This window comes from Tachyglossus aculeatus, chromosome 10 (genome assembly GCF_015852505.1).
Source record: "Tachyglossus aculeatus isolate mTacAcu1 chromosome 10, mTacAcu1.pri, whole genome shotgun sequence".
Lineage (NCBI taxonomy): Eukaryota > Metazoa > Chordata > Mammalia > Monotremata > Tachyglossidae > Tachyglossus > Tachyglossus aculeatus.
This window is the reverse complement of record NC_052075.1, coordinates 39,425,739-39,450,647: the sequence shown is the minus strand read 5'-3', so window position 1 is coordinate 39,450,647 and position 24,909 is coordinate 39,425,739. Positions and strand designations below refer to the sequence as shown.

General features: G+C 41.4%; 1 protein-coding gene across 10 annotated transcripts in view; it reads left to right on the top strand.

The window, feature by feature from the left end:
• Positions 1-24,909, top strand: part of CADPS2 (calcium dependent secretion activator 2) — a 371,455-nt gene that overhangs the window by 197,168 nt on the left and 149,378 nt on the right. For all 10 annotated transcript variants that reach the window (XM_038752460.1, XM_038752456.1, XM_038752457.1 and 7 more), the window contains exons 9-10: positions 14,727-14,793; positions 24,611-24,719. In XM_038752460.1, coding sequence (XP_038608388.1) covers positions 14,727-14,793; positions 24,611-24,719 — 176 coding nt within the window. The remainder of the gene's footprint in view (positions 1-14,726; positions 14,794-24,610; positions 24,720-24,909) is intronic.

Below are 24,909 nucleotides of genomic sequence, written 5' to 3'. Positions count from 1 at the left end.
CTCTTAGGAGCACTTTGAAATCAATCCATCTATCAGTGGTATTTATTGAGTAGTTACTGTGCAGAGCACAGTACTGACATCTTGGGGGAGTGCAGTACAATAAAGTTGGTAACCACAAACCTGTCTGTGAGCCTACAGCCTAATGGGGAGAGAAGCCAAAGCTAGTTCCTTCATATACCTCATAGGAGAAACAGCATGGCCTAGTGGATAGAGCAGAGGCATTCAGAAGGACCTGGGTTCTAATTCTGGCTATTCTACTTGTCTGCTGTGTGAACTTGGGCAAGTCACTTCACTTCTCAGTGTGTCAGTTCCCTCATCTGTGAAATGGGGATTCAGACTGTGAGCCCCATGTAGGACATGGACTGTATCCAACCCAATTAGCTTGTCTCTATACCAGCACTTTGTTCGGTCCCTGACACATAGTAAGCACTTAACAAATTCCACAAACACAAAGTCAGTTTGAGTCACTTTCCGATCATGGGGTCAAAGGTCCCTTCAATGATAAAAAGAAGAGGCTCAGTGAATTGGTGTGGTCTTTTGCCAGATATGTTTTTAGGAAGATTTCCATATAGCAACAGTATTTATTAGTGTATTGCATACTAAGTGCTTAGTACTGTGCTTTGCATACTGTAATCATTCAATAAATACAATTGAATGAATGAATACAGAGTACTGTACTATGCACTGGCAAAAAATACATGGGTGTGAGTCTCAAGGGGCTTACAACCTAAGTATTAAAGAGAGGGGAGGGGACTGGGGATAGTCACCCAAGAATTCAGAAATTCACAAAGCAGTAGGGGACTGTGACTAGAGGAGCAGAAGTTCAGGCTTCTTGTGGTTCAGGGTCCAATAGTCTCAACCGCATCCACAGTGATCGCCACAGCCACCATAACAGTCGGGTGAGAGGAACTGGATCAGAGCGTGATAAATACATGGGACGTTTTTGACCATACTGGTGAACTAGATTCATTCATTCATTCCATCGTATTTATTGAGCGCTTACTGTGTGCAGAGCACTGTACTGAGCACTTGGGAAGTACAAGTTGGCAACATATAGAGACGGTCCCTACCCAACAACAGGCTCACAGTCTAGAAGGGGGAGACAGACAACAAAACAAAACATGGAGACAGGTGACAAGTCATCAGAAAAAATAGAATTAAAAGCTAAATGCACATCATTAACAAAATTAATAGAATAGTATGTACAAGTAAAATAATAGAGTGATAAGTCTGTACAAGCATATATACAGGTGCTGTGGGGAGGGGAGGGAGGTAGGGCGGGGGGATGGGGAGGAGGAGAGGAAAAGGGGGGCTCAGTCTGGGCTGGAGGAGGTGAGCTCTCAGTAGGGGTTTGAAGGGAGGAAGAGAACTAGCTTGAGCTGATGTGTGGAGGGAGGGCATTCCAGGCCAGGGGGAGGATGTAGGCCAGGGGTCAATGGCGGGACAGGCGAGAATGAGGTACAGTGAGGAGGTTAGCGGCAGAGGAGCGGAGGGTACGGGCTGGGTTGTAGAAGGAGAGAAGGGAGGTGAGGTAGGAGGGGGCAAGGTGATGGAGAGCCTTGAAGCCGAATGATAGTGCCCCCCTGAGACCCTGGAGGAATCCAAAGGTAAAGTTGCTGAACCCCCGGTGGGAAGGTATCTCGCATGGCAGGAAGACATCTCACATGACCGGAGGGCTCGGAAATTACCAGTGTAACACCCTCCAATGAAAAAGATTCCAGAAAAACCTGATGAATAAACAACTCTAGATTTGCAGGTAACAAGCTCTTCTGTCAGGAAAACACTCTGCTGGACGGGGTGAAACCTCTAGAAAGACTTATAAAGGAGAGTAGCTGGACAGAAAATAATTAAAAGAAAGGATTTCAATATGAAAAAGTGGAATAGGTAATGTGATCTACATGGTGATGAGTTCTGCGATATCTGTCATGGCCCAGAAGTCATTGGGATCATTTTGCACTGTTCTCTCATATCGTTATCTCAAGTGTCACAGCAGGCAAAGTAACCAGCAGGTTAAACTGCTGGTCATCATCAAGGAGGCTCAGAATTTAAGCAGGCAGCGTCCACTGGCCTCACTTTGGTCACTTAAAAAAAGAGGAAAAAGTGGGGGTAGTTGGAGAAACAGAATAGGGAGCAAGATGCAGGTGAGAGAGGCGCAAGAAAGCAGGGAGGGTGGAGAGGGAGTGAGCAGAATGACATGAGGAGGAGTTTAGGAGAGAATCACCCTACCTCAGTGATTGGCTATAATTCCAGGGATAGGGTTTACATATGCTAGAACAAGTCTGCCATCCTGCAGAACATATCACTGTACTGTGGGGTAGTTGTGTAGCTGTGGGGTAGTCATTATGCTCATGTAATTTGAAAGATAAATGAATGCCATGTTGAAAAGAAATGTATTGCCCCTGTTTGTGACTCAGAATGCCCATGTTCTCTTGGCTAGATTTAGATTTGGGGGAATCATTGGTGTGGAAACAGGGCCTTTTATTGTGACATTTTCCATGTCCTGCCTGGAATTGAGTTAGTATTCACTCATAAAAAATTGGATCTTGATCTAGATGGAGTAGTCTGGGTGTTTCTGGGACCAGCCAAACTTGCTGGGGTTTTTTTTTTCCTGGTTATTAATATTTTTGTCCACGTGGAGGAGCTATAGTCAAATTTACAGGAACTGGAAGAATTAGGTCAAAGATTCTGTTGTTGTGGTCAGCCTAGATTAATTTTGTTCAGAGTTGGGATTTTGGTACTTTGGGAAAGAATAAAGCTAATCTAATCAACATTCAGGTAACCTGAACTGAATTCAGATATCAGTTATTAAATGTAAGAAGTGTAAGCGTTTTTCAATCAATCAATCAATCAGTCGTATTTATTGAGCACTTACTGTGTGCAGAGCACTGTACTAAGGGCTTGGGAAGTACAAGTTGGCAACATATAGAGACAGTCCCTACCCAACAGTGGGCTCACAGTCTAGAAGGGGGAGACAGAGAACAAAACAAAACATATTAACAAAATAAAATAAATAGAATAGATATGTACAAGTAAAATAAATAACTAAATAGAGTAATAAATATGTACAAACATGTATACATATATACAGGTGCTGTGGGGAAGGGAAGAAGGTAAGGTGGGGGAGATGGAGAGGAGGAGGAGGGGGAGAGGAAGGAGGGGGGCTCAGTCTGGGAAGGCCTCCAAATTGGATCTTGATCTAGATCTTGATCTAGATCCTTTTCCACTAACTCCGTTTAAGGTATATACATAAATATTTTGATGTTACCATATCCAGCTATTCCAAAAAAACCAAGCTGCAGTTTGCGAATTTAAATTGTTATATACTAAGAATGCATTTTAAATATTAAAGGTCTCTTTAAAAAGTAAGGATTACAGTAGTAGAGAGATTCTTAAAATTTTAGGAGAAGATGTTTTCTGCGCAGAGAGCTTGTCATACAAGCATTTTGTGCACTGGACAGATGCTAATTTTTTGAATTCTGTAGTTTGTTTCAAGACAAATGAAGGAAATAATTCTACCAAATTTCATCAAACTCAATAATTCCACTATAACTGCCTATACATGGCCACCTTAATTAAAATTGGGTATGTAAAAAAAACCCAAAAGACTTTGGATTTAAGTTTCCAAATATAACTGTGGTAATAGGTTAACACTTAGTGGGAATAAGAGAGACCTTTACAACATTTAACATTTATTAGAATGAAATAAGTTGACAAAATACTTTGCCAAAGCTTTTTTTCATAGCAACCTTTCAGTGTATTTCAAACAGGATTTATCTGAGATTTATAAAAATCCCTTTGAAAAAATTAAATTTCCATGTACCCCTATATTCTACCCCTAATCTTTCACTCCTGTAAGAAAGATCTCTTCACGCTTCTTTCATTACTTTGCATGAAAGTGAAACATGGCAGCCATAAAAATATACTACTTACAAATCAATCAATCAATAAATCAATGGTATGTATTCGGTGCTTACTTTGTACAGAATACTGAACTAAGTGCTTTGGAAAGTACGACGCAGTAGAGTTGGTGATAATAACAATTGTGGTATTTGTTAAGTGCTTACTAAGTTGCAGGCACTTTAGTTAGATACTAGCTAATCATGTTGAACACAGCCCTGTCCCGCAGAGGGCTCACAGTCTTAGTCCCCATTTTACAGAAGTAACTGAGGCACAGAGAAATTAAGCGATTTGCCCAAGGTCACATAGCGGGCAAGTGGTGGAGGCAGGATTAGAATCCAGGTCCTTCTGATTCCCAGGACCGTGCTCTATCCATTAGGCCATGCTGCTTCTAATTTGGGGGACACATTCCCTGACCCCAGAGGAGCTCACGGTCTTTGCTTTTTTGCAGGGAAGGAAGCTCTACCATATTAACTAGACATAGTCAAGTCATAGTCAAGAAGACTAATTTTAAATTTTCCCAAAACACATTTATTTCTTTTACCAATTATGGTTCCTCTTATGGCTCCATAAATTGTGATTCATCGGGTTGCATTTTACAGGCCCTCCAGTACTCTAAAACTTTATCAGTAACTTACATCCTAAGGAGAAAATGCTACTTCTTGTATGAACAGTATCGATTTTGCTGCCATCTCCATGTCCACGTTCTCCCTTTGGTCTGGAACTCCCTCCTCTTTCATGTACTACAGACCACCACTCTCCATGCTTCCCTAACTAAGCCCTCATTTCCCTTACTCTCCCCACTATACCTTCTACTCACATATGCACTTGGATCTGAACCCTTTAAGCACTTGATATTCACTCTACCCTAAGCCCCTCAGCACTTACGCACATATCTATGATTTATTTTAACATCTTCCTCCCCCTCTAGACTCTAAGTCCCTGGTGGGCAGGGAATGTGTTAACCAACTCTGTGTGCACTGCACATAGTAAGTGCTCAACAAATAACATTGATTCACCAGAGATCCACCTCTGGTTAATTTTTGGTTAATTGGCACAATTCTACAGACTCATACAGCACTGCAACCCTGGTGTAGAGAAACAAGATATGTAGTAGAGTCCTTTTATCAACAGATGGCTCTCTCATTCCCCAAACACTTTCTACCTGTTTTTAGGCAGAATTGTACTCGGTAATGTAGAGCTATTCACGTTCAACCATCACCAAATGGTTGCTGAGATTTTTATATAAAAACTTATATTACACTGAACAAAATATTGCAAAGGTTAAAAGCAGGGAAGGTGGAGGCTTATTTCGGATATTCAGTATCAAATGTATCGAAGCAGTAACCCTCCTTTAAATTAGTGTTCAAAAGCCTCCGTTGTCTGCTATCACAAGAACACAGCATAAAGGTAGAGTTTAGCCCACTGTCACAAGTTGTCCAATTATGTTTATAAATTGCAGCTTAGAGCTGAGAACTGAACACTGAGGCTGGTGAATGGATGGCAAAGTGTGTGTGTGTGTGTGTGCGCGCATATATGTAATGGAGGCTGTATGGGTTGCACATGCAGTCCCAGGCTCATAGGGAAGGGAGCATCATAAGGTGCTTTAGAGAAGCAGTGTGGTCCAGTGGCTAGAGCATGGACCTGTGAGTCAGAAGGACCTGGGTTCTAGCCCTGGACCCTCCATTTGTCTGCAGTATGACCTTAGGCAAGTCATTTCACTTCTCTCTGCCTCAGTTGCCTTGTGTGTAAAATGGGGATTGAAACTGTGAGTCCCATGTGGTACAGGGATTGTGTCCAACCTGATTACTTTTTATCTACCTCAGTGCTTAGAACAGTGCCTGGCACATAGTAAGCGCTTAATAAATACTGTGAAAAAAAGGTGCAGCAGGAATAGAAATGATTATAGTAGTCCTTTGGGCATTCTGCCACTTTATTGATGGTTCTAATCCCAGCTCTACCACTTGCTTGCTGTGGGACTTTGGGTCAGTCACTTAACTGCTCAGTTTCCTTATCTGTAAAATGGGTATTAAATCCTCCTCCTTCTGACTTATACTTTGAGCCCCATATGGGTTGGTGAGTCTGCCCAACCTGATGATCTTGTATTTACTCTAGCACTTAGTACAGTGCTTGGCACATAGTAAGCATTTAACAAATACCATTTTAAGATAATAATAACAATAATTAAATAAAAGAGACTTTTACATAGGTAAGCAATAAAAATCAGGTAATCAGAAGCAATGTGGCCTAATGGAAAGAGCATGGGCTGAGGATGACCTGGATTCTAATCCTGGCTGTGCCACATGTCTGCTGGGTGACCTTGGGAAAGTCACTTCTCTAAGCCTCAATTACTTCATCTATAAAATATGGATTAAGACTGTGAGCCCCATATGGCACATATGTCCAACCAGATTAGCTCGTACCTACCCCAGTGCTTACTACGGTGCCTGACACATAGTAAGTGCTTAACAAATACCATTACAAAAAGAAAGAAAAAATGTAATGAAATATGAGTTAGGTCATCAATTTGAATAGCTTAGAAAGCCTTGATTTAATAAGGTAAAATTTGACCCTGAATTTCAGCCCACCCTCATCCTCCCAAAACTGTCACAATTCACCAGAACAACACACTGGGCACAAACTATTTTGAAATCGAAAATGATATTTTACCTAAGACCAAATTAGGAACTTTAGGAAATTCTGAACACCTGGTAAAGCCATTACTTTAGAGCTAGTAAAACTAGTTTCTGAATATCCTGGAGTCTTACTATGATATCTTGACCCAAAACATGTGCTTTAAAAATGGTGCTGCATCCTTTTCATAGCATGTACTCACTTGTGTTAGAAATGTTCGTGTTCATTTAATAAACATGGTTTTCTTGTTTTTTCTTTCTGTAGAAATTGAGCTCCCTGCCCCCTAACCAATAAGTTTTTTCCTGCACTTCCAACGTATCCTGCAACTGCTTATGCAGAAAGCATTGGGAGAAGACCAGGTTTTATCATTAGCTGCTTTAGCCTTTCCAGGTGTCTTCATTTCAGAAGAAGGAAGGATTGTCAGTGGGTATAGTAGCTGGTGGAGCCCAAGTGTGCATATAATGAGAAATGTGGCATTTCATTAGTTAGGTATTTCAATAATTGAATAAGCAACATCATCTGAGACACCTGGGGGCAGTGCAAAAGGAAAAAAAAAGTTCAGGGTTCTTGGGCCAATTAAGGTGAGACAACTAGGCACAATAGAAAATTCCAGCCCTCAGAAGATAGAATCATCAGGAAGAGCCTTTATCCAATCTGCCTAGTGACAGCTCTGTCTTGCAGGATTTTTAGAGCGAATCTTCCTTATGTTTGACACAGGTTGGGTTTTGGGGGCTTTTAAACTGGCCATGTATTGAAATGCCTGCTTCCATTATTGTTGCCGCGCTGTTAGGCGCTTCGGTCCAGTGGCACAGGCCCTTAGTCTTGAATGCCCCCTCCCCCACCGAAAATGAATCTGTTTTACTCTCTTGCGCTTTAGTTGAAAGTGGAAGGGGTTTTTATGTTTGTTGTCTTGCTTGCCAGTGCCTATTCATCTCCTGGATTGCGCTTGAGTTCTGAGAGGTGACCTTTAAAAAAGGTCTTCCCACTAACAAAACCACATTACAGGTTATTGTATATTGGCCTGTGCCCGGTGCTCCTTATTCATGAACATTAAACAAGCCTTAATGTGAAACAGGCACTATAAAGGTGACAGGCAACCCACTGTGGAAAAAGTGTGCAAGATCTTTCAGTCTTGTGTGTGCCTCAAAATACAGGGTAAAAAATATGTGAGGTCATTTGAAATCTTTTAAATGCGTGTGTGTGTGTGGTTGTGTGTGTGTGAGAGAGAGAAAGAGAGAGTGGGCCTCCTGTTCACATCAAGTAAATGTAATTCAGTGCTGTGAGTTGGATAGCTCGATATTTCTCCTATCATAGTTGTGATAGAAATTTGTGCAGCAACGTTGTCATTTTGTTGAAGCTTTTGAATCCTCTCTGTCTTCTTCTCGTTCCCTCCCCAACCAACTGCTCAAAAAAATAAGACAAATCTATTGGAGAATATTTTACTCCTGTTTTTGCTTTTTTTTTTTTTTATCCAGGTCATATTGTGGTCTCGAATCAGTTGCTTTTCTTATCCCTAACAGAAGACAAAAAAAATGGCTTAATCTTGTGGGGAGAGATAATAGAAGGAATGCAGTGTGGGGAAGATTCCTTTTATGCACGCGACACGGACCGTGCAGCGATGACTGAAAGTGCCGGAGGGCATTTGGTCCCCATTGGTTCTCACATCGAAGGCAATGATGCCTACAGATAGCCTGTATTGTTGTCAGTTAAATGGGATCATGAGTGTCTGAAAGGTGTTTGAGAATGAACCGAAAATCATTTTCACAAGTGGATGATTACTTCTGCCACATGTTAACCGAACTCTATCAGAATGGCCCAGATTTTTGAGCCTGCATTAATTGCTCTTTCAACCTTGACTGAGGTTTCTCTTTAAGAAAGCCCTTTCCAGAACTAAAACACTCCCTGTATTGATTTTTCTTTCTGTATTTTTTTTGGAGACAAACGAAACCTTTTAAAAGTAAAAGATTTTTCATTTGTCGTGCAGAGTGATTGACTCATTTCTTGAAATAAAAACCGAACCCAAAGTGATCTGTAACAAGAAAGACTTTTCCTTCACTTTTGAAAGAAGTGAATAATTTTTATGTTTGGTACACAATTATGTTTTTTCAACTCTTCATTAGTGCTGATTTTTCATTATAAAGTAAAACCATGAACTCTCACAGCATGGACACAATGCAAATAAATTGGCATATTATCGTCACCATTAGAAGTATATGCCACCTCTCTAATTGAAAGTAAACTACAATATTTAGTAATTTTTGACAGGTGGAAGAATATTTTGAAAAATCCTTTGCTACAAAAGGCTGAAATGGGGCTTTAGAAGTACCTAAATGTAGGGGATATTTTGAAGAGAATGGTTTAAATTTTAAGTATTGAGATTTTTTTTTTTTTAGCCCATGAAATATTGCCTGTCTTAACATGGAGGAAAGAGATTGAGCATGTCTTAGTTCCAATGCTTTTGTGGAGTCAACATGAGTTTAAACTGTGATTTTTGTAACACTAGCCAGAAAATTAGTTCTAAAAATCCCATTAACTTTTTTGGGAATTGTTGATTTGTTGACTTTTTTTAAGGGTATTTGTTAGTCATTTACTATGAGCCAGGCACTGTTCTAAGCACCAGGGTAGATTCAAGGTAATCATGTTGGATGGACACTTTCTATGTCTCACATGGAACTCACAGTCTTAATCCCCATTTTACAGATGGGGTAACTGGAGCACCAAGAAGTTAAGTGACTGGCCCAAGGTCACACTGCAGACAAGTGGCGGAGCTGTGTTTAGAACCCAGGTCCTTCCATCTCCCAGGCCCATGTTCTATCCACTAGGCCAGGCTGTTTCTAGGGTTAACACTAGTGGAGCATCCAGTAGTATCCATTTGTTCTGACGACTTGACACCCGTCCGCATATTTCGCTTTGTCGTCCGTCTCCCCCTTCTAGACTGGGTGCCCTCTGTCGGGTAGGGACCATCTCTATCTGTTGCCGACTTGGACTTCCCAAGCGCTTAGTCCAGTGCTCTGCACACAGTAAGTGCTCAATAAATACGATTGAATGAATGAATAAATTCAGTAGCCTTCTCAGACTGCGCCTCCCTTTTTCCTCTGCTCCTCCTCCCTTCCCCATATGTTGCCGACTTGTACTTCCCAAGCGCTTAGTCCAGTGCTCTGCACACAGTAAGCGCTCAATAAATACGATTGAATGAATGAATGAATGAATTAGTATCCACTAGTTCACCTAGTTGAACTAGACTGAACTAATTCATAGTTCAATCTCTTAATGAGAGATTGTGTTTCTGTGTCGTACTGTTCTTCCATTTTTTCTAGTTTAAAAGTAAGATACACCACAGACTTATATGTATAGATTTAATAAGCAGTCATCTTTCCAAGTTTCTCCTCTGAGAAACAAGCCTTTGAAGTGGATTTATTTTGTAAGTATTCCTAGAACCAACCACCTGTTGAGATTTTAATTTTTCTTTTATTAAGAAATGGTCACCAGACATAACTTCAATATAATTATTTGCCTTTGTTCTGCTAGCTGCCAAAATATCTTACCAGCAGCCCTGTGACCTGTGTTTTTCTGAATAAAGGTTGCCAACGCTAGAATTTTTTAGTAAAATGCAAAAAGTTTTAGTAGAAATTTAGTAAGTTAGAATGGAAATATATAATGTCATGACTGGCCTTTGGATTTTTTTTAAGAAAAGTGACAATTGTGGGATTATGTAGGCATCTGGAACTACTAGTGTATCTTAATATAGAAATATTTGCAGGTTTTACCCAAATGGGAAGGGTCATTGAGTAACGTATGTCTCTGAAAGCAGGGCATTCAGAAGATGATTCCATTTAATGAAGAGGGATGAGCTCATGTGAAGTTGCCCCCTGGACTAAATGCAGAGAGTTTATCCCTTGGTTTGGAATTGGCCTGGTTTAACAGTTCCTTGGCTGAGATTCTGAAGAAAATATGCTGCCTATGAGAGGCGGGGTTAACACTTGACAATTACTACTCCGTGTTTATAGTGATTTGAAAATCTAAATTTCATGAGGCTTTGTTCCTCTGGTAAATCCTAGCTTTGTGTCATTGGTGCTAATACATTTGTTACCTAATCCTGGGTGAGCAGAGCAGATTTTAAAGTTAAGCAGACAACTTTTATTTCAAAGGGAGCTACTTCATAATACCTTACTTTGGTGGATTTGTGGGAGAAAAATAAAAGAGCATATGTGAGGGATTAATTGGAAGAGTTTTGCTCGATTTGTAATCCAAGTTAAATGGGTATTGAAGTTTGTCACAGGTGAATAGAGAGACAAAGAGACCTGTGAACTAGTGTTTATCATCCATGTCTGTCTGCCCACATGAAGGGAGGGGGTGGGCCTGAGAGATACCCTGTTTTCCTATGAAAACCCCCATGCAGGGATCAAATTTAGACTGTGTGTTACATAGGAGAGTCTAGTTTGGGTCAGGTACTTCCCCCCAGAGTCTGACTCAGAGTGATATGTCTGTAGATCATTGATGAATACTCTTTTTGTGTGTAGTTATTTTAAACTCTTTCTTGGTCCTGCTTCCCTTCTCTGACTCGATCATCTTCATGGTCGATATTGTAGAAATTGCCTAAAGGACTCGCATTGTTTGTGTAGACCAAATAGTCTAGTTTTGAGGAGAAAGAATGAATGTAGAAAACTCAAGGAAAGCACTTTCTTCTCGAAGACAAAGTGAAAAGTATCAAAATTCCCACTTCCCATTAGAGTGTCCTACTCTCATGCTGTGAGAGAAATCCTGGTTTTATTAGATAATTCTATAAATTATCACATAATATCTAGTTATATATATGGTCTTGCTTTGCCCCCCATTTGGTGGGTCTGATTTACACACCCTTTTTTATAGGAGAAACTTTTATTGAATTTGAGATAATCATAAAGTCAAAAAGAAAATAGGAATTACCCCAGGCTCCAAAGTATTCAGCCAGAGCCCAATTGCAAAGCAATCCTATAAACAGACCCACGGTATACATACCAAGTGTCTTGATCTCACCAGGATGAAAAACAACAGTCTTGAAATGGGAGAAACATCATGACTTTCATGCTCAGGTATCAACCTGAAGGCAACAAGCTGCCTTCACACTGGAAAGGTGATGAGCTAAGTCTCATTCACTTTATAGCTCTGTAATATGAGTTTGTTGCTGTTTATCAGAAGGCAGTTCTCTGTTCTTCCCCAATGCATCAGTGTCATCACAAGTAGGACAATAGCTAGCTTGGAACACAAAATCATTCAAAAAGCAGATTCAGGGGGCATCTGAACCAAGGGGTGAATTTCAGTTTATAAAAAATTAGGATAGAAAGGGACCCACCAAGTGACAAGAAAAAGAAACCAGAGCATTTAAAAGGTGGGATGAAAACCAAAGGAAAAAGAGAGGAGGAAGAGGAAGGGGCCATCAAACTATAACACTAGCAAGCAATAAAATGTGGATGATCCAAAGATGTAGACTATGACCTCTAGAATGCCCCAGGTGAAAATAACTGTGGCCCAAGAGGAAGCATAAAGAAAGAAAAAGGTTTCTATTACTGTGATGTGTAGTGCTCTCCATCAGTCAATCAATCCATTTGAGACTGCACCCTACACAACTGATGTGGGACTAAAAATACCTCAGAACTGAAATACTTTCTGTGACTCTTGCAGTTTAAGCCAGTCCATTCACTGGCATCAAAAAGAAGTTTACATCATACCGTCACTGGGTGGAACCCATATGGGAATAGAGAACAGCAGAAGACTCAATAGTTGCTTTACATGAGATGAAATGGGACAACTGGACACAGGGTGGAGAAAAACAAATGCTTGGAGCAAAATCTCAGATGGGATAGCACAACCAAAGACATCTGGGAGACAAAAGCAGATCAGCCTGAAATATGGCAATCAGAAATGGAGATGGGGGGGGGGGGGGACCGTCCCCATTTACAAACTGGAAAGGGGATGATTTGTTGTGCATCAGTCTTCAAGCAGCAGCGTGGCTCAGTGGAAAGAGCACGGGCTTTGGAGTCAGAGGTCATGGGTTCAAATTTCGGCTCTGCCACTGTCAGCTGTGCAACTTTGGGCAAGTCACTTCACTTCTCTGTGCCTCAGTTACCTCATCTGTAAAATGTGGATTAAGACTGTAAGCCCCATGTGGGACAACCTGATCAACTTGTAATCTCCCCAGTGCTTAAAACAGTGCTTTGCACATAGTAAGCACTTAATAAATGCCATTATTATTATTATTAGCAACAGTTGATATTTAAGTTAGCTACCCTTTGGTACAACTGGGGATACAGTCTGTACTGTTCGTTGACTTATCCCATATGTGTGCCCAACCAACCGTGACTTAATGGCCACGTCCACAAGTAAGTATGTCCCTGCTTATCCACTTCCCACCAGAGTTGAGATTAAGCAGTCAACAAGAAAATGAATTGTGAAGGAACTGCTGCCCACAGTTGGCAGCCTTCCAAGCCATTCAAGAAACCCTAAGAAGATAGCCAAACAAGCTGTTCGACTGAGGAAGTAACTAATTTGGACATGGATGATGTCAATGTTGATGAAGTAATTATATCGCAATCAGAGGAAGCCTTCAACAAGGGACTTGTTAAACTTCAACAATCCAGTGCATCATTGCAAGATGCGTGTATGGAAAATGTTATGCTTTTTCCAACCACTGCTGAAATGAAAAACTTTTGCATAAATTTTCATGAAAACTAATGAATGTATAAATATGAGGAAAGAACACTAGTAGGAAGAGGCATTTAGAGTTGTGCAGAGGCATCCAGTAGAGATTAGCAGCATGGCCTGATGGAAAGACCATGAGACTGGGAGTTAGAACACCTGGGTTCTTATCCCAGCTCTGACATTTACCTGCTATGGGGCTTCGGGCAAGTCACTTAAGTTCTCTGTGCCTCCGTTTCTTCATATGTGAAATGGACTGTGTCTAATCTGATTATATAGTACCCCAGTGCTTGGCACATAATAAGTGCTAGTAATACCACAATTTTTATCATTATATTATTGTTGTTAGCCTCCTCAAGGTGCTTTAAGCAGCATGGCTCAGTGGAAAAATCACAGGCTTTAGAGCCAGAGGTCATGGGGTTCAAATCCCGGCTCCGCCACTTGTCAGCTGTGTGACTTTGGGAAAGTCACTTAACTTCTCTGGGCCTCAGTTACCTCATCTGTAAAATGGGGATGAAGACTGTGAGCCCCCCGTGGGGCACCCTGATCACCTTGTAACCTCCCCAGCGCTTAGAACAGTGCTTTGCACATAGTAAGCACTTAATAAATGCCATAATTATTATTTAAGGGAAAAGAGGCCTGCTGCTCAACCTACATTGGACAAATTATTCTCTCAGTACCACAGTCGACAGCACAAGTTCCTTCTTCTGAAGATCCTGCTAAGACTCACATTCATATTTTAACTCCATTTGTTTAGTATTCTGATTTTATGCTTTGAATTCACTTAGTGATAATTTAATGACTTAAAGGAATATCATATTACTTTTTCAGAGATTCTGGAATGGATTGTAGTATATAACATCATAATAATTATGGTATTAAGCACTTACTGTGTGCCAAGCACTGTATTAAACACTGGGGTGGATACAAGCAAATTAGATTGGACACAGTATGTGTACATCTTATGGTAAAATGAGCCTCATGATACAAACATTCACAATGCAACTACTTAAGGAAGGTAAATTTGTGATTTCATTGAGTATGCCCATATAAAAAAGTCAGACTACAGTCTATGTAATATACCACAGTTACAAGAGCAATATGCCAGACATTCTTTTAGATTACCCACAGTTCCTTCAGTTCCTTTTCTGTTGAATAATAGAAGCCCCATTCTTGAGTCCTGAATGCCTCATCTTATAGGACGTTATTAAGTCTAGCCAGTCATTCTGAATGTCCATTTAAATCGAGCATACATGTCTACTCCGAACACATGAGATATATGCAGGACATTCTTTTATCCAGAAGCCCTGGCACGTGACCAAATAAATCCCAACTGAACTAGACAAATTTTGTTTCAAAACTGAAACAAAATAAGTCAAAGAATGTCATTTTCATAGAAAAATAAAAGCATTCAACATAGAGTTACTCAGGGGGTAGAGCAGACAATAAGAATATTGGCTTAAATTCATCCCCTGAGATCACTGTTGATTAATAGAAACTATTACTGTTTTGCTTAACAGATATTTGTATGCTCTTGGACAGAAGGTTTGGAAGAGATGGAAAAAGCGCTACTTTGTTCTTGTTCAGGTTAGTAAATTGTTTTTCTGGTCAATTGGAAACTCTCTCTCTCTCCGAGGGATCTAGTGCTCCAGCTGTTAAACCCAACTGCCTCACTTCTGAGTCCAAAGGTTCTGAAGGCTTTAAAAGGGGTTCTTTCTGTTTTTTTTGTAAAAGGGATCATAAGCCATTCAGTCAACTGCTTAGGTACCGAGGTGGAAATCCTGGTTCCCAAACTTTTGGGCTGCCTAAAGCAAACTTCAACATCTCTCACCCTTGATTTTAGCATTATCACACTTTCTCATGTTCTAGACCCATTCATTGAAGAGAGAATTTTTCAAAAGAAAAGTTTTCAATCAGTCAATGTATTGATCGTGCTGTAGGGCTGAGAGAAGGGTGAATAAAGGGAGCAAATCCAAGTGCAAGTGTGATGCAGAAGGGAGTGGGAGAAAAGGGAAGAAGGGAAGGGCTCTTGGAGGAGATGTGCCTTCAGTAGGGCAATAAGTGCCTTCAGTAAGTTTTATCTTATAATTCAAGGCACCGTTCCATAGGAAAACAAGGATGCAGCAATCTCTGTGGAAATACCTTCCAGGAGAATATGGCCAGGGGTGTCATTTTCTTCAATTCCGGCATGGCCACAAATGAGCCAGATCCTAGACTTGTAAGCTTGTTGTGGGCAGGGAATATGTCTTTTATATTGTTCGTACTCTCCCAAGCACTTAGTACAGTGCCCTGCACACACTTATTGCTCAATAAGTATGATTGATTGATTGATTGATCTCTGAGCTAGTTTGGAACATAGCAGAACACCAGGAAGGAAAATTCTACCGAGCAGCAATCCAAATCTACCTCATGCTGCTCTGTAAGATAAGGAAACAATATCAGCCATTCAGGAGTCTTTATCATCTATCCAGCCTGTTGATTAAGAATGGTTTCTACCTGTCTTACCCCCATTTCCCCTGGGTTGTTTTTTTTTTTTGCAGTCACTTCAAAATGGCCAGCAGTTGAATCATATTCAAACATAAGAGGATTTAAACACAGAATGGGAATAGGAAGGGAAGTATGGAGACAGGACCTTTTGTAGCCACGCATCAAGCTTTAACTATAGCTGATTCACTGGCACTTCCTCCAAATCTAAAAAGGCAATATCTAATTTATTCTGAGCTTTAAGGTAACCACATTGGTGTACTGTGAAAAAGTCTGCTTTTCACTCTGTTGATGAGTAATGTATTTTAGATGCAGACACCTCATTCCACTATGTAGGCACTGAAATAATTTAATAGGTATGCACATAGATCTCTCATGTTGGCACAGAGGGGCCTGATAAAAGTTTTAAACTCAGCAGTGACAAGGGCACACACAGAGGAGGCACACTTCAGGATCAGGGTGGAAATACTTTTCCGTCGAATTTGAATGGCCTATTGGAGAAATGGACAATTTTTATTAGGGTTGTTTAAGAAAAAAATCGCTCTTTCCATCTGGACCCAGCTGTGGAGGCCCACACCTGCAAGGGTATATTACAGGAAGGTGAAGGAGTCAGTTTTAGAAGAGAAGATGGCCATCCCCCTGCTGAGTCTGCCACTGCCGATGGCAGAATGGTGCTCTGGTGATAATGTGAATCTCATCACCACTCACGAGTGTGTATTAGGTGAGCGAGATAACTGGAGAAGGAGCCCATCAGGCCAGGAATTCTGTGCTTGGAAAAATTGATTGAGAGGAAGATTTTTCTAGCTGTAAAGTCATTGTCCAAAGTGAGCACTCTAGGTGCTGCTGAGGTGAAAAGACTTTCAGGAGTTTTTCTCATGCGAACATTTAAATCCGAGCCGAGAGGAAAGAAGTCTTATCACTTGGGAAGGAGGCAATGTGATTTACAGAAGCACATTAATTCCTTGATGAGTTAAATTGGGTCTCTGCCATTCCTTTCTTTTCTCCCTCGTCTCCTTGTCTCTGACTATGGTCCCAGACCTTTCGGTACAATGCGATGCTTGCTCAGACACTCCACCCCAGTATTTTCCCTCCATCTGTAGCCCCAGTAGAAGTTTGAAGGCAGTGTCAGAGTTGCACCACGTTGAAATCCATCCATTTGGTTAGGGATGTACCATTTAACATCATTAGAGGAAAAGGTTAATCACCCATAACGGGCCTGTCATCCACAAATCTATCAAAATCCTTTGAATTCTCTCACAACTCTGTACATCCCTCCAGCCATCTCGCCTATTGATATTTTGTGCTTCCGCAACTTCCTGGGGTGAGGAATTCCATATGCTTTCCTGCTGTGTGAAAAAAATGTTTCCTTTTGTTTGTTAAGGTGTTGAAGGTAGATAGGTTGGGAGAGAAGTAGATTTGTTCTCACTGTTGTTACTGTGAAGACATGAATTATAAAATGTAGATTAAGACTTTTGCTTAAAATGAACAGCAAAGTCAAAGACTCCAGGCTTGTAGTTTTCCAGAAAATATATGGATTTTGCTAGAATAACTTCAGTAGCTTGTGCAGTCAAGATTACGGTGTGGCCATATAGCAAAAAAAAAAACTTATACCAGATGCAAATAGCAGTAGTATTATTGGTGATAATAGCTGCTTGTGATTGCTTATGTAACTTTGGTTCATTATAATTAGATCATCCAGTAACCAGCCACACTTCTGTTTGTCTTTATGGGTTCAGTGAATTGGGCAGAATAGAATTGCTTTCAGGTTTTGGGTCATTGGAAGGCTATACTTGACAATATTGATATCTAGGTTGCCTATCATTTGGGGACAAATGAAGATATCCCTGCCTTTGCCAGTCCAAACAATTCATTTTTTTTGCCAAGATCCCCGAGGACAAATTGGTACACTGCTTGGACAACTAGAATTGACTTGCCAGCAGTTGTCACTCTAGATATGTGAAGTTGTCGAGTACATAGAGTTGTCATTTAATGTTATCTGGACAATTGTTATGACTATATCATATTCTGGAGATCAGATCTCCGAGGACCCAACATGCTGTAGTTGGAGACAGATTCTGATCATGATGTTTTGCTCGGGGATAATTTAGAAACTGAAATACTCATCTTGTGCAGTATTTTGGCCCTGTGTCAAAGGATTCCAAACTTGTTGTCCATGCAATAGGATCACAACTTGAGGTTGCTGCAAGCAACAGCAGGCTATCAGAAAATAATGTTAATTAAGTGGCAACTCAGGTGGCACAGGAGGTAACCAGTCAGCCCATGTCGCAATCATGCCCTTTACATATTTCAGATCAACTTAGAGCATGCTGTTGATGTTGATGTTCGCGCTCAATAAATATGATTGATTGATTGATTGTTGATGAAAAAAGTGGGATTGTCTGGCAAATGAAGAAAACCGGCCTGTTGTTTCCATCCCAGCCTAACTGATGCTCATGCATAACTTTCTCCTCTCACATTTTGCCCTGGCAGAGGAATCCACCAGTGTGTTAGGTCTACAAGATTCAGTCACATGATTACTGGGTCACATGATTACAGGGCATCAGCTTCTGTTTACCCCTGGTAATGAGCTAACAGACCCAGGTGTGAAGTTTACAGAGCGATGCTTCTGTACATGACGGAACCTTCTGAAAGAAAGGTGTCTGCTAGAGTGGAACAAGTTGCATCCTATGTCTTTCTCCTCACTTGGAAGGAAAGTGTGTACTGAAATGAAAAATAACAGTAAATGTCAGAGACTTGACTGTACTAAACACTTTTTTATGGCATTTGTTAAGCGCTTACTTTGTGTCGAGCGCAGTTCTAAGCGCTGGGGTAGATACAAGTTTATCAGGTTGGTCACAGTCCTTGTACCACATGGGGCTCACAGTCCAAGTTGGTTGGAGGAAATAGGATTAAATCCCCATTTTGTGGATGAAGAAACTGAAACAGAGAAGGTAAGGGAATTGCTCTAGGCTGCACAGCAAGCAAATGGCAGAGCTGGCATTAGAATCCAGGTCCTCTGACTCCCAGGCCTATCCTCTTTCCACTAGAAGTGGAAGACAAAGCCCCTAGCCTCAAAGAACTTACAATTTAATGGGAAGGGCAGACTGGCATAAATGTTTTCATAGTATGAGAACAGGGGGAGTGACTTAAATACAATTGGCAATGGCAAGAGTGTGGGAAATTTAATAAGTGAATGACTAAATGGAGTATATCCAGCAATGCTTAAAATAGCTGTTGGAGTGACATCCCCAGGGGTGGAGGAAATTTGTAGGGGAATACCTCCTGAAGGTATTTTCCGGAATTTTAGGAGAGGTTTTCAGGAGAGATGTAAAGATGATTCTGCTACTGTGTGCCCAGGATGCCTGCAGAACTTCTTAACTTTGCCAGCATAAAAAGGTAGCGCTCCATTTCCCAAAGTCCACCCTCAGTTTGTTAAAAATTCTAGATGCCATTTCATGAGCAATAGATGAGACTCTGGTCGCTTTGAATCCATGTTAGGCATGAAGGACTGGTTCATTTGTCTTGATTAAAAGCCATTCTGAGTTTGTTATGATTCTAGTGGCACCTTTGGCCCCTGCCAAGTACGTTTCCAGCCGAGGATTTGTTTTAAACCTTAATCTTCGGAGAAATGATCTGTGGCACTGACTAAGCCGCCAGCTGTTAACATGATCTCTGTATTAGGGATGCAAGGCACTGGCTTGAAAGCTGTGGTCTCTAAAAGCCTATGGTTAACACTTAAAGGGGAGCTGGGGGCAGGTGTTGAGCTGACTGGCAATTGAAAGGAGTAGGGGAAGGTTTTCAGGGCCAGATGCAGGGAAGTCATGCGTTAAAATCGAGGGTACACCCACACATCGTGGGACAACATCACCTGAAGCTGACCTGTGCAGATCAGTAAAAAATGGAAGCCTGGCTTTAGAACCCAAATTAGAAAATTAATCCTTTTCCCTCAGAAACGGTGAGAGTGGGTGGAATCAAACATATTAGACTCGACTGGATCTCATACAAATTTCCCTTCACAGAGGGTTAAGTGGCTTTCAGTAAGCTTTGTTTGGGATTATATCGAAGATATAGTTAGTGAAAACATACAGGGCTGAAGAAATTCAGAGAGGTTACAGCCACCTATTCCTGTTGAATTCCAGGTCCCACAATTTGCCCCCTTGCAGTGAGGCAGGTCAGGGTGTCCGAGAGGGATTTAGAGGCAAGAGCAGAGTGGCTGAGTTGTAATTCTGACTCCAGGGCAGCCGGTGTGTGGAACAGTCAGAGATGATTCACGGATAAAACCTCACAACAGGCAGGTGAGCTGACAACTGAAATTCAGAGCTAGACTGTAGCTAGACTGAAAGCTCAGTGTGGGCTTGGAATGTGTCTGTTATGTTGTAGTTTTCCAAGTGCTTAGTACAGTGCTCTGCCCACAGTAAGCTCTCAATAAATATGATTGATTGATAGATTGATTGAGGTGCCAGCTGGGTGTGCCTTAGGTTATGCCTCATATCCAGGTACAGAATACCCCCAGAAAGGTTTGATCCCATCAGGATGAAGCAGTGGCAGGTTGGAGTGTTCTTGGAAAGAGATTGAAGAGAACTGAGGGAAAGGGGACAGGGGGAATGTTCTTGTCATGTCCTCCTGACAAGGGCATAAGATATAAATAAAATGAGTGTCTCCAGAGCTGCCATTTTGGGAGAATTCTGGCGACCAGGCAGTCAAGCTGAACTCTGTGGATCAGGTTTCCCAATCACCAGAGATAGCTCAGGTGGTGTCTGAGGCCTTAGTAAATCTCCATCTTTACCCTTCATTGCTTTGCTAGACCCAAATAGCTGGGCAGACCTCTCCCCACTACTGCTACCTGCCAGTCAATCCAGTAAAAGGGTCATGGAGGAGAGCAAGTGAGGGAAAAAGTTGGTGGATGCTGAGACCACACATAGGAATAACTGAACCAGGAGGGCTCAACACCACCGGTAAGACAGAGTGGGGCATTCCTAACCCAGTTACTGGATCGGAAATAAGCTCAGTCACCATTATTGCTTGTCTTTGCTAGTTTTCTCCTTCTACCCCCAACTCCCCTTACCCTGAGTCTTCCTAGTGAGGTGAGGTGAGGCAGACTGGTGGACAAATGCCCAGTGTCCCCTGGTTGGTCCAGCACAGCACCATCGAAGCAAACTGACTGGCAAAGGAAATGGGCAGAGGGGGGAAGGAAGCATGTTGTCACAAGATGTGCAAGATATGGAAGTGATTTGGGAGCTTCTGAAATGAACAAGAAGTAACATTCTGAGGAAGAAGGTGATATTTTCCAGCTTCCGAGTTTAGGTGAGGAAGTGAGTTGGGGTGGGGTACGCCTGCTGGGTTTTCTATCTATGGCATCCATCCCCATGGTGGCTCAATGTGCCAGATGATAATTCCTTTTGTTATTTGCTAGCCATGCAGGGAAGAAAGACATTCCAGTCCCCATCTCTCTCTCAACAGGGGACAGATTGTTCATGTGATGACATGACAGAAGACTCTTTGGGAGATCAGTTTTCCAAGTCTCTTTTGCCCAGGTTAAGAAATGAGGCATGAATTTCAAGAAGAGTTGATTAATATACCTGTAATTCATTTGTAATTCATTTAAAAATTGTTTGGGGTGAAGATACTTGTCGCTTCAGGTGCCTTATTGGGTTTTTAATCAGTTGAATTGAGCCTAGTGCCCATTACTGCAAAGCCCCATCCAGCCATTATGTAGCAATTCAGATCACGTGGAAGTGAATGAAAGGAAACTTGAAATATACTCTTTTTTTCCAAAGAGAAGGTTAAAAATGTTTCTTAGGAAAATATCAGAAAAGAAAGTTGGAGTCCTGGATGGAATGCAATGTGCAGTCCTGGGGAGTCATGTGAGGATTTGGGGTAAGAACCTGGGAAAAGCAGCATGGCCTACTGGATAGAGCATGGGCCTGGGAGACAGAAGGACCTGGATTCTAATCCTGTCTCCACCACTTGCCTGCTGTGTGACCTTGGGCAAGTCACTTAACTTCTCAATGCCTTAGTTACCTCATTTGTAAAATGGGGATTAAGACTGTGAGCCCCATGTGGGACATGGTCTGTGGTCCAACCTGATTAGCTTTAGAACAGTGCTTGACAAATAGTAGGCGCTTAACAGATACCATCAATATTTTTATTATTAGGTTTGGGTATCTTAAGCAAACCCCCAAGAATAAGAAAAAGGACTTTTGGAAGCATAATGAACCAATAAAAGTGCTCTTCTTTGAGAGTAAACATGAAAAAAGCTTATATTTCTGTGAATGTAAACTTTACTTGCTTTTTCTTCAATGTCGTTAAAGCTCTCCTTCCCCTGTAGTACTAGAAGAAATGTGACCCAGGGGAAGTTTCAATCCCTTTATAATCTTGCTTGGGTAATCCCTGGCCAAGCCAGACCATAAATTCCTCTCCATTCTATGACTCCAAAATGCACAAATGGTACTGTACTATTGCTCAAAAGATGAGCCAGAACAAGGATTGTTCAGAGGTATTGCTTCATCTCATTTCTCAAACTGGTTAGTGGAAAGACTGTGATTGATGTGAATTTTCCAAGAGGCTGAATGTAGACAGGAGAGGAAATCAAGGCCCAATGGGACTCCCTTGGAAATAGGTATAATGTGTATACTCATTCTCCAGATAGCTGACACTAGCTCCCAAGTCCAGCTTCCACAGTTTAATACAGGAGTGTGGGATAAGGCTAGCATTGTTTTTCTTTTCCCCTTCTATTTTAAGCCTCAGTTGTTCAATTGGCTAATTATTCTTCATCTTTTTTCCTTTTCTGCTTCCCATTTGGGACACAGAACTGGGAAAGAAACAAAGGGTGTTAATGGGAAGTGAAAGGTAGGGAGATGGTGAAAAGGCTGATGGGGATGGATTGGAAGAGTGGAATAGAGTTGTAGTCATGGTAATTGTTAAGCACTTCTGTGCTAAGCACTGAAGTAAATACAAGATAACCACATCAGACATTGGGGCGTACCATCTAAGTGATTGTCCAACATTTTGGCTCCATGCTTAGCATATAATCGCTTCCTGTTTGGAGTGAGGAAAATCGATCATCAATTAACCAGTAGTATTTAATGAGCGATTATTGTGTCCAGAGCAGTTCAGCCCCTGCTGGGAAGAAATTATCTGTCCACTCCCCTGGTGGGGGAATGTAGTGCAACAAATAGAACATGGGTCCTGAAGTCAGGAGATCAAAGTTCTAATCCCAGTGACCACAAGCAAGACACTTTACCTCTGTCCCTGTTACATTTGTAAAATGTGGAAGAATAGTTCTTACCTCTCCTAGCTTCCCCAAGAAGTTAAGATAAAATGAGATAATTCATTCTGATAATTCTTTGGTAAAGTTGGAACTTTCTACAAATTCAAAGTATTATCATGATTATTAGTGATGGAGACAGGTGTTAAGAAGGGAAGAGCTGACTGAAGGTGCCATAGTCCCCATATTTACCCCTAAGAAGTAAAGATGGAGGGGGAGAGAAGGCTGATTTCGTTTTGACAGAAAAGAGGAAGGCATAAAAGGAAAAAGGTAATGGAATAAGAAGAGGTGGCAGGCTTGTTGGGACACTCACATAGCAGAGTGACCCAGTGATAAAAGAACTGGGGCTCAGGCAGTTAAATGGAGGGTAAATGCAAATCCAGAATTCTTCCTTTTTGCAGCATGTTGAAAGGTGTTGAATATTTCACACAATGAAATACAGGAGGGAAACAGGTTTGGAATTACAGAGAGGATCTGTAGTATCAGATCAAGCACTCAAGACATTTCTCCTTGTGAACCAAAGAACAAGCATCAGTTGCTTTTCAAAAACTTATTTCAGACTGCTATCCACCCTCCAGATGTAATCTCATTATGGGCAGGGAATGTGTCTGTTTATTGTTACATTGTACTCTCCCAAGCACTTAGTACAGTGCTCTGCACACAGTAAGTGCTCAATAAATATGATTGACTGGCTGATTGGAAACCTGAGAAATAAGAATAAAGAGTCATCATTCCTCACTGGCCACCTTTCTGCACCTTCCGTATCAAAACCTTTCCTCTCAGCTTTTATCCTTCCTGCACCCAGAATGGACGGAGGAGTGAAACAGTGGCTCAAGGGTTAGGGAAAAGGGAATCCAAGGAGGCAGAAGGGCAAGGCAAATAGGGGGCCAGTCTCTCCAACCATCAGGTGTCCTTTCATGTGCCTCTCTTTCCACTCAGCAGAGAGTTCTCATGGAGTGTCATGTCCCATTTGCAGAGGGAAGGAGGGCACAAATGGGCAGCAGAGTTTTAAAGAAAGAAAGAAAAACACTGAGGGGCCCACTGACATCTAAATGCCCAAACCACAGCCCTGCAACTCCCTGGAGTCCCCTGTCCCCAAAGAGCTAGAGTTAAATTAGCGTAGCTCCCCTAGAAATTGAATACCAGAAAAAAGTTGGAACTGTATTAATCAACCTTATAGATCGTCGACCTGGTAGACTTGTTGAAAATATAATGAATGAAGTAATAAGTAAATAAATGAATGCTTTGAGAAAAACTGTTATGAAAAAAGTCCCAACTGCAGAGTATGCTTTGCACAGACCATGCAAACTCAATAGCAACATTAGAGAAGAAGGGTGGCTTAGTGAAATGAGCACATGACTGGGAGCCAGGAGACCTCCTGGGTTCTAATCTGGTTTCACCACTTGCTTACTGTGTGACCCTGAGGTTAAATAAGAATTAAATACCTGTTCTCCCTCCCTCTTAGACTGGAAGCCCCATGTGGGACAGGAACTGTTTCTGACCTAATTATCTCATATGCACCCTAGTGCTTAGTATAGCACTGAATAATATAGAGGTATTAGTAAGCACTTGAGCTCCTGCTAAACTGAGCTCATTGTGGAGCTCTATTTTGGACAGGAGAGGAAGCAAACCCAAAATTCTTTTCTTGATCAGGTGAGCCAGTACACCTTTGCCATGTGCAGTTACAGAGAAAAGAAATCTGAACCTCAAGAACTAATGCAGCTTGAAGGCTACACCGTGGATTACACAGACCCTCACACAGGTAATTAGAAATCATTCATATTAATGGAAAATCAAGCGCATATGACAGTGTATACTCTAGATCGCCAATTGTTGCCGATGGAATTTTGCTCTCCAACACTGGATGATGTGATATCCTTGAGCTCCCTGGACAAAGGTACTCAAGCCACATTTCTAACTTCCCAGGGGCTCTTTAGCCTGAGGTTCTGCAC